At 51.2% G+C, this 10000-nt stretch overlaps 1 protein-coding gene across 1 annotated transcript in view; it reads right to left on the reverse strand.

Moving 5' to 3' along the window:
- LOC118377826 (potassium channel subfamily T member 1-like) overlaps positions 1-10000 on the reverse strand; it is a 59719-nt gene that overhangs the window by 5451 nt on the left and 44268 nt on the right. The window contains exons 15-18 of the mRNA XM_052520007.1: positions 4004-4138; positions 3739-3850; positions 332-433; positions 127-210 (exon numbers count right to left, since the gene is read on the reverse strand). Of these exons, the coding sequence (XP_052375967.1) occupies positions 127-210; positions 332-433; positions 3739-3850; positions 4004-4138 (433 nt within the window). The remainder of the gene's footprint in view (positions 1-126; positions 211-331; positions 434-3738; positions 3851-4003; positions 4139-10000) is intronic.

Genomic DNA, 10000 nt, shown 5'->3' on the forward strand with positions numbered 1-10000 from the left:
GGCAGCTACACTAATGACCCCTTCAAGCTTAGTAAAATCTAAGCAGGGCTGTATACTATACATTATATTGTTGATCATAGCTTTCTGATGATAACTATTGAGGACATGAGCAGATGAGTTACTCACAGCACAGAGAAAGCCTGAGCCAGGCATGGAGTCTAGTCCCAGCAACAATCTGGTGATGGAAATCATGTAGTCCTTCACAAAGGACTGGTGGGAACACACAACAAACAACAGAGGGTCATTGATTAATAAAGGGGCAAAACAAATATTGTAGACTGAGTTTTGAAATACGGAGCGTTGCTGTCCTGGGGTGAGAGTTTAGACTAACCTGATACAGTAGAGTATCCAGCATGCTGACACTGAACACCTTCCCAGCAGCGAAGGGTAGACGAAACATGAAGACCAGGTTGGAGCCCCTCTCTCTCTCTTTCTATCAGATCACCATACACAGGAATAAGAAAACAGGGAGAGAGAGACCGGGAGAGAGAAAGACAGGGAGAGAGATAGGGAGAGAGAAAGACCGGGAGAGGGAGAGAGATAGGGAGAGAGAGACAGGGAGAGAAAGACAGGGAGAGGGTGACAGGGCGAGAGAAAGACAGGGAGAGGGTGACAGGGAGAGAGAGAGACGGAGAGAGAAAGACAGGGAGAGGGAGAGAGACAGGGAGAGAGAGACAGGGAGAGGGTGACAGGGAGAGGGAGAGAGATAGGGAGAGAGAAACAGGGAGAGAGCGAGACAGAGACAGGGAGAGTGAGAGACAGGGAGAGAGAAAGATAGATAGGGAGAGAGAAACAGGGAGAGAGAAAGACAGGGAGAGGGTGACAGGGAGAGGGAGAGAGAAACAGGGAGAGAGCAAGACAGAGACAGGGAGAGTGAGAGACAGGGAGAGAGAGAGATAGATAGGGAGAGAGAAACAGGGAGAGAGAAAGACAGGGAGAGGGTGACAGGGAGAGAGAAACACAGGGAGAGGGAGAGCGATGAGAGAGAAACAGGGAGAGAGACAGACAGGGAGAGGGAGAGAGAAAGGGAGAGATAAACAGGGAGAGAGAAAGACATGGAGAGAGAAAGACAGGGAGAAAGACAGACAGGGAGAGGGAGAGAGATAGGGAGAGAGAGAGACAGACAGGAAGAGGAAGATAGATAGGGAGAGAGAAACAGGGAGAGAGAAAGACAGGGAGAGGGTGACAGGGAGAGAGAAACACAGGGAGAGGGAGAGAGATAGGGAGAGAGAAACAGTGAGAGGGAGAGAGAAACAGGGAGAGAGACAGACAGGGAGAGAGAGAGAGACAAGGAGAGGGTGACAAGGAGAGAGACAGACAGGGAGAGAGAGAGAGATAGGGAGAGAGAAACAGGGAGAGAGAAACAGGGAGAGAGAAAGACAGGGAGAGGGTGACAGGGAGAGAGAAACACAGGGAGAGAGATAGGGAGAGAGACAGACAGGGAGAGAGAGAGACAGGGAGAGGGTGACAGGGAGAGAGAAAGACAGAGACAGGGAGAGTGAGAGACAGGGAGAGAGACAGATAGGGAGAGAGAGAGAGATAGGGAGAGAGAGACAGAGACAGAGACAGGGGGAGAGTGAGAGACAGGGAGAGAGACAGACAGGGGGAGAGAGAGACAGAGACAGGGAGAGTGAGAGACAGGGAGAGTGAGAGACAGGGAGAGTGAGAGACAGGGAGAGAGACAGACAGGGAGAGAGAGAGAGATAGGGAGAGAGAAACAGGGAGAGAGAGAGACAGCGACAGGGAGAGTGAGAGACAGTGAGAGAGACAGACAGGGAGAGGGTGACAGGGAGAGAGACAGAGACAGGGGGAGAGTGAGAGACAGGGAGAGAGACAGACAGGGGGAGAGAGAGACAGAGACAGGGAGAGTGAGAGACAGGGAGAGAGACAAACAGGGAGAGAGAGAGAAAAGAGCCATTCAATTATACAACCATCCGATTCCCAAACCATCCACAACAAAGTCATCACCTTCAGAGAGATTAACTTGGAGAAGACTCTGTTCACAAACACATACAGACCCCACAGAGCCCCAGGACAGCAACACAATTTGACCCAACCAAATAATGAGAAAACGAAAAGATAATTACTTGACACATTGGAAAGGATGAACCATTTTTTTTTTAGAGCAAACTAGAATGCTATTTGGCTCTAAACAGAGAGTACACAGTGGCAGAATACCTGACCATTCTGACTGACCCAAACTTAAGGAAAGCTTTGACTATGTACAGACTAGCATAGCCTTGCTATTGAGAAAGACCACTGTAGGGAGACATGGCTCTCAAGAGAAGACAGGCTATGTGAACACTGCCCACAAAATGAGGAGGAAACTGAGCTGCACTTCACAACCTTCTGCCAAATGTATGACCATATTAGAGATACATATTTCCCTTAGATTACACAGATCCACAAATAATTCCAAAACAAACCCAATTTTGATAAACTTCCACTGGGTGAAATAACACAGTGTGTCATTACAGCAGCAAGATTTGTGACCCGTTGCCACAAGAAAAGGGTAACTAGTGATGAAAAAACATAATTGTAAATACAACCCATATTTATGTTTATTTATTTTCCCTTTTGTACTTTAACTATTTGCACATTATTACAACACTGTATATAGACATAATATGACTTGAAATTATTTGAAATGTCTTTATTCTTTTGGAATTGTTTATTTTGCATTTGTTTATTATCTACTTCACTTCTTTGGCAATGTTAACATATGTTTCCCATGCCAATAAAGCCCTTAAATTAAAATTGAATTGACAGGGAGAGACAGAGACAGGAAGAGAGAGACAGGGAGAAAGAGACAGGAAGAGGGGAGAGACAGGAGAGAAAGACAAGGAGAGAGAGAGAGACAAGGAGAGAGAGAGAGACAAGGAGAGAGAGATTATTATTATTATTATTATTATTATTATTAGAGATTATTAGAGAGAGATAGAGAGACAAGGATTAGAGAGAGACAGGAAGAGAGAGACAGAGACAAGGAGACAAGGAGAGAGATTATTAGAGAGAGAGATAGAGAGAGAGAGAGAGAGAGAGAGAGAGAGAGAGAGAGAGAGAGAGAGAGAGAGAGAGACAAGGAGAGAGAGAGACAGGAAGAGAGACGAGAAGAGAGACGAGGAAGGAGAGAGAGAGAGAGAGAGAGAGAGAGAGAGAGAGAGACAGGAGGAGAGAGAAAGAGAGACAAGGAGAGAGAGGAGAGAGAGAGAGAATGAGACAGGAAGAGAGAGAAAGAGAGACAAGGAGAGAGAGAGAGAGAGAGACAGAGAGAGAGAGAGAGAGGGAGAGAGAGACGAGAGAGAGAGACAAGGGGAGAGAGAGAGAGACAGGGAGAGAAAGAGAGACAAGGAGAGAGAGAGACAAGGGGAGAGAGAGAGAGACAGGAAGAGAGAGAGAGACAGGAAGAGAGAGAGAGGAAGAAAGAGGGACAGGAAGAAAGGGGGACAAGGAGAGAGAGAGAGAGAGAGAGAGAGAGAGAGAGAGAGAGAGAGAGAGAGAGAGAGAGAGAGAGAGAGAGAGAGAGAGAGAGAGAGAGAGAGACAGGAAGGGAGAGAGAGACAAGGAGAGAGAGAGAGGGAGAGAGAGAGAGAGAGAGAGAGAGGAAGAGAGAAGGACAGGGAAATGGAAAAGCATTACAGTAATGGAGTACCACTTCCTTTTGACAATCCCACATCATTAGATGATCTGACGAGGATGGTCCGACTCACCACAGAGAGTACCATAATACAATGTTACCTTCTCCAGCTTGGAGAGAGCCAGGGAGTAGTGGTCTTTGACTTTGAACTGCATGAAGCGCATGTTGGCTGGGTGGGTGAGCTCAGTGATGATGCTGAGGGCTGGGAACAGTCTGGGAGGACAGAGAAAAAAGACACAATCAAAATCTTAGACATAGTGCTTGCTGAATGCAGATATCTATGAATGCACACAAACAACTGTTGAATTGTGCAGGATGGTATGGTGTGATGGATGTATAATGGTTGTGTATGGCTGAGCAGCCTACCTAAAGAGGGTCTGGACGTTGACTATGGTCTTGGCGTCGGCCATGTAGTCCTCCTCAGCGATCATGGAGCTCTCCTTGTCAACCACCACCATGGTGTCAGCAAACGTCACCCCACAACGCAGCAGACTGTCCAGGCTAGAAGAGAAAGAGAGTTTATTTACGTCATATTTATTTTTTTACACATATATTTAACACATGACATATTTTTTTTTTACGCATTATTTAACCTACGTCATATTTTTATTTGCAAACATATGCGCCCAAAATGCATATTTACCGTCACATATTTTTATTTAAACACATATTTTTAAAAACATTTTTAAAATATTTTTTTTACGCATATTATCTTTACATATATTTTTATTTTACGCTTTCATATATTTTTATTTACGTTCATTACATACATATATTTTTATTTTAATAATCATTATTATTTAAACGACAAATGACATATTTTATAAAATTATTACACACATATTTTTATTTACGTCACTACATTATTTATTTTTTTTTTTAAAGAGAGAGAGAGGGAGAAAGAGAGAGGGAGGAGAAAGAGAGAGGGAGGGAGGAAGAGAGAGGGAAGGGAAGGAGAAAGAGAGAGGGAGGGGGAAAGAGAGAGGGAGGGAGAAAGAGAGAGGAAGGAGAAAGAGAGAGGGAGGGGGGAAGAGAGAGGGAAGGAGAAAGAGAGAGGGAAGGGAGGGAGAAAGAGAGAGGGAGGGAGGAAGAGAGAGGGAAGGGAGGGAGAAAGAGAGAGGGAGGGAGGAAGAGAGAGGGAGGGGGAAAGAGAGGGAGGGAGAAAGAGAGAGGGAGGGAGAAAGAGAGAGGGAGGAGAGAGAGAGGGAGGGGGAAAGAGAGAGGGAGGGAGAAAGAGAGAGAGGGAGGGAGAAAGAGAGAGGGAGGGGAAAGAGAGAGGGAGGGAGAAAGAGAGAGGGAAGGAGAAAGAGAGAGGAAGGAGAAAGAGAGAGGGGAGGGAGGAAGAGAGAGGAGAGGGAGGGAGAAAGAGAGAGGGAGGGAGGAAGAGAGAGAGGAGGGGGAAAGAGAGAGGGAGGGAGAAAGAGAGAGGGAGGGAGGAAGAGAGAGGGAAGGGAGGGAGAGGGAGGGGGGAAAGAGAGAGGGAGGGAGAAAGAGAGAGGGAGGGAGAAAGAGAGAGAGAGGGGAGAAAGAGAGAGGGAGGGGGAAAGAGAGAGGGAGGGAGAAAGAGAGAGGGAGGGAGAAAGAGAGAGGGAGGGAGGAAGAGAGAGAGGAGGGAGGGAGAAAGAGAGAGGGAGGGAGAAAGAGAGAGGGAGGGAGAAAGAGAGAGGGAGGGAGAAAGAGAGAGGGAGGGAGAAAGAGAGAGGGAGGGGAAAGAGAGAGGGAGGGAGAAAGAGAGAGGGAGGGAGAAAGAGAGAGGGAGGGGGAAAGAGAGAGGGAGGGGGAAAGAGAGAGGGAGGGAGAAAGAGAGAGGGAGGGAGAAAGAGAGAGGGAGGGAGAAAGAGAGAGAGGGAGGGGGAAGAGAGAGAGAGGGAGAAGAGAGAGGGAGGGAGAAAGAGAGAGGGAGGGGGAAAGAGAGAGGGAGGGGGAAAGAGAGAGGGAGGGGGAAAGAGAGAGGGAGGGAGAAAGAGAGAGGGAGGGAGAAAGAGAGAGGGAGGGAGAAAGAGAGAGGGAGGGAGAAAGAGAGAGGGAGGGAGGAGAGAGAGAGGGAGGAGAAAGAGAGAGGGAGGGAGAAAGAGAGAGGGAGGGGGAAAGAGAGAGGGAGGGAGAAAGAGAGAGGGAGGGAGAAAGAGAGAGGGAGGGAGAAAGAGAGAGGGAGGGAGAAAGAGAGAGGGAGGAAAGAGAGAGGGAGGGAGAAAGAGAGAGGGAGGGAGAAAGAGAGAGGGAGGGAGAAAGAGAGAGGGAGGGAGAAAGAGAGAGGGAGGGAGAAAGAGAGAGGGAGGGAGAAAGAGAGAGGAGGGAGAAAGAGAGAGGGAGGGAGAAAGAGAGAGGGAGGGAGAAAGAGAGAGAGAGGGAGGGAGAGAGAGAGAGAGGGAGGAAGAGAGAGGGAGGGAGAAAGAGAGAGGGAGGGAGAAAGAGAGAGGGAGGGAGAAAGAGAGAGGGAGGGAGAAGAGAGAGAGGGAGGAGAAAGAGAGAGGGAGGGAGAAAGAGAGAGGAGGGAGAAAGAGAGAGGGAGGGAGAAAGAGAGAGGGAGGGAGAAAGAGAGAGGGAGGGGGAAAGAGAGAGGAGGAGAAAGAGAGAGGGAGGGAGAAAGAGAGAGGGAGGGAGAAAGAGAGAGAGGGAGGGAGAAAGAGAGAGGGAGGGGAGAAAGAGAGAGGAAAGAGAGGGAGGAGAAGAGAGAGGGAGGGAGAAAGAGAGAGGGATGGGAGAAAGAGAGAGAGGAGGGAGAAAGAGAGAGGGAGGGAGAAAAGAGAGAGAGGAGAGGGGAGAAAGAGAGAGGGAGGGAGAAAGAGAGAGGGAGGGAGAAAGAGAGAGGGAGGGAGAAAGAGAGAGGGAAGGGAGAAAGAGAGAGGGAGGGAGAAAGAGAGAGGGAGGGAGAAAGAGAGAGGGAGGGAGAAAGAGAGAGGAGGGAGAAAGAGAGAGGGAGGGAGAAAGAGAGAGGAGGGAGAAAGAGAGAGGGAGGAGAAAAGAGAGAGGGAGGGAGAAAGAGAGAGGGAGGGAGAAAGAGAGAGGGAGGGAGAAAGAGAGAGGGAAGGGAGAAAGAGAGAGGGATGGGAGAAAGAGAGAGGGAGGAAAGAGAGAGGGAGGGGGAAGAGAGAGAGAGGAGGAAAGAGAGAGGGATGGGAGAAAGAGAGAGGGATGGGAGAAAGAGAGAGGGATGGGGAAAAGAGAGGGAAGGGAGAAAGAGAGAGAAAGGAGAAAGAGAGAGAAGGAGAAAGAGAGAGGGAGGGAGAGAAGAGGGAGAAAGAGAGGGAAGGGAGAAAGAGAGAGGGAGGGAGAAAGAGAGAGGGAGGGAGAAAGAGAGAGGGAGGGAGAGAGAGAGAGGAGGGAGAAAGAGAGAGGGAGGGAGAAAGAGAGAGGGAGGGAGAAAGAGAGAGGGAGGGAGAAAGAGAGAGGAGGGAGAAAGAGAGAGGGAGGAGAAAGAGAGAGGGAGGGAGAAAGAGAGAGGGAGGAGGAAGAGAGAGGGAGGGAGAAAGAGAGAGGGAGGGAGAAAGAGAGAGGGAGGGGGAAAGAGAGAGGGAGGGGAGAAAGAGAGAGGGAAGGGAGAAAGAGAGGGAAGGGAGAAAGAGAGGGGGAGGGGAAAAAGAGAGGGAGGGAGAAAGAGAGAGGGATGGGAGAAAGAGAGAGGGAGGGAGAAAGAGAGAGGGAGGGGGAAGAGAGAGAGGGAGGGAGAAAGAGAGAGAGGGAGGAAGAGAGAGGGAGGGAGAGAGAGAGAGGGAGGAAAGAGAGAGGGAGGGAGAAAGAGAGAGGGAGGGAGAAGAGAGAGAGGGAGGGAGAAAGAGAGAGGGAGGGAGAAAGAGAGAGGGAGGGAGAAGAGAGAGGGAGGGAGAAAGAGAGAGGGAGGGAGAAAGAGAGAGGGAGGGAGAAAGAGAGAGGAGGGAGAAAGAGAGAGGGAGGGAGGAAGAGAGGGGGGAGGGAGAAAGAGAGAGGGAGGGAGAAAGAGAGAGGGAGGGAGAAAGAGAGAGAGGGAGGGAGAAAGAGAGAGGGAGGGAGAGAGAGAGAGAGAGAGAGGGAGGGAGAAGAGAGAGGAGGGAGGAAGAGAGAGGGAGGGAGAAAGAGAGAGGGAGGGAGAAAGAGAGAGGAGGGAGAAAGAGAGAGGGAGGGAGAAAGAGAGAGGGAGGGAGAAAGAGAGAGGGAGGGAGGAAAGAGAGAGGGAGGGAGAAAAGAGAGAGAGAGAGGGAGAGAGAGGGAGGGAGAAGAGAGAGAGGAGAAGAGAGAGGGAGGGAGAAAGAGAGAGGGAGGAGAAGAGAGAGGAGGGAGGAAGAGAGAGAGGGAGGGAGAAAGAGAGAGGGAGGGAGAAAGAGAGAGGGAGGGAGAAAGAGAGAGGGAGGGAGAAAGAGAGAGGGAGGGAGAAAGAGAGAGGGAGGGGGAAAGAGAGAGGGAGGGAGAGAAGAGAGAGGGAGGGAGAAAGAGAGAGAGGAGGGAGAAAGAGAGAGGGAGGGGGAAAGAGAGAGGAGGGAGAAAGAGAGAGGAGGGAGAAAGAGAGAGGGAGGAGAAAGAGAGAGGGAGGGGGAAAGAGAGAGAGGAGGGAGAAAGAGAGAGAGGAGGGAGAAAGAGAGAGGGAGGGAGAAAGAGAGAGGGAGGGAGAAAGAGAGAGGGAGGGAGAAAGAGAGAGGGAGGGAGAAAGAGAGAGGGAGGGAGAAAGAGAGAGGGAGGGAGGAGAGAGAGGGAGGGAGAAAGAGAGAGGGAGGGAGAAAGAGAGAGGGAGGGAGAAAGAGAGAGGGAGGGGGAGAAAGAGAGAGGGAGGAGAAAGAGAGAGGGAGGGAGAAAGAGAGGGAGGGAGGAAGAGAGAGAGGAGGGAGAAAGAGAGAGAGGGAGGGAGAAAGAGAGAGAGGAGGGAGAAAGAGAGAGGGAGGGAGAAAGAGAGAGGGAGGGGGAAAGAGAGAGGGAGGGAGAAAGAGAGAGAGAGAGTGAGAGAGAAAGGAGAGGTAGAGAAAAGGAGGGAGAGAGAGAGAGAGAGAGAGAGGGAGGGAGGGAGGGAAAGAGAGGGAGGGAGGGAGGGAAAGAGAGAGAGAGAGAAAGGAGGAGGGAAAGAGAGAGAGAGAGAGAGAGAGAGAGAGAGAGAGAGAGAGAGAGAGAGAGAGAGAGGGAGGGAGGAGGGAGGGAAAGAGAGAGGGAGAGGGAGGGAGTGGAGGGAGGGAGGGAGAAAGGGAGAGAGAGAGAGAGAGAGAGAGAGAGAGAGGAGGGAGGAGCAGGAGGGAGGAGGGAGGGAGGGAAAGAGAGAGAGAGAGAGAGGGAGTGGGAGGGGAGGGAGGAGAGAGGAGGAGGGAGGGTGAGGGAAAGAGAGAGGAGAGAAAGGGAGGGGGGAGGGAGGAGGAGGGAGAGGGAAAGAGAGAGGAGAAAGGGAGGAGGGGAGGGGAGACAGAGGAGGAAGAGAAGGGAGAAAGGAGGGAGGAGAAAGAGAGAGAGAGAGGGCAGGAAAGAGAGAGAGAGAGAGGAGAGGGAGGAGGGAGGGAGGAGGGAGGGAGGAGGGAGGAGGAAGAGGAGGGAGGGAGGGGAGGAGGAAAGAGAGAGAGAAAGGAGGGAGGAGGAGGAGGAGGAGGAGGGAGGAGAGAGGAGGAAGAGAGAGAGGGGGGAGGAAAGAGAGAGAGAGAGAGAAAGGGAGGGAAGGGAGGAAAGAGAGAGAGGAGAGAGAGGGAGGAGAGGGAAAGAGACAGAGAGGAGAGAGGAGGAAGAGAGAGGGGAGAGAGAGGGGGAGAGAGAGAGGGAGAGAGAGACAGAGAGGAGGGGGGAGAGGAGGAAGAGAGGAGGGAGGAGGGAGAGAGGGAGGAGAGGAGGAGGAAGAGGGAGGAGAGAGGAAAGAGAGAGAGAGACAGAGGGAGGAAAGAGGAGGAAGAGGAAGAGAGAGAGGGAGAGAAAGGAGGGAGGGAAAGAGAGAGAGAGAGAGGAGAAGAGGAAGAAAAGAAAGAGGAGAGAAGGGGGAGAGGAAGAAAAGGAGGAGAAAGAGAAAGAGAGAGAGAGGAGGGGGGAGAAAGAGGTAGAGAAAAGGAGGGAGAGAGAGAGAGTTAGAGAGAGAAAGGAGAGGTAGAGAAAAGGAGGGAGAGAGAGGAGGGAGGAGGAAAGAGAGGGAGGGAGGAGGGAAAGAGAGAGAGAGAGGAGGGTGGGGGAAGGGAGCAGGGAGGAGAGAGGGAGGGAGGGAGGGAGGGAGGAAAGAGGGAGGGAGGGAAAGGAAAGGGAGGGAGGGAGGGAAAGGAGAGAGAAAGGGAGGGAGGGAAAGAGAGAGAGAGAGAGAAAGGGCGGAGGGAAAGAGAGAGAGAGAGAGGGAGGAGGAGGAAAGAGAGAGGAAGAGAGAGAGAGAGAGAGAGAGAGAGAGAGAGAGAGAGAGAGAGAGAGAGAGAGAGGGAGGGAGGGAGGGAGGGAGGAGGG

The sequence above is a fragment of the Oncorhynchus keta genome, chromosome 5 (genome assembly GCF_023373465.1).
Source record: "Oncorhynchus keta strain PuntledgeMale-10-30-2019 chromosome 5, Oket_V2, whole genome shotgun sequence".
NCBI classification, from domain to species: Eukaryota; Metazoa; Chordata; class Actinopteri; order Salmoniformes; family Salmonidae; genus Oncorhynchus; species Oncorhynchus keta.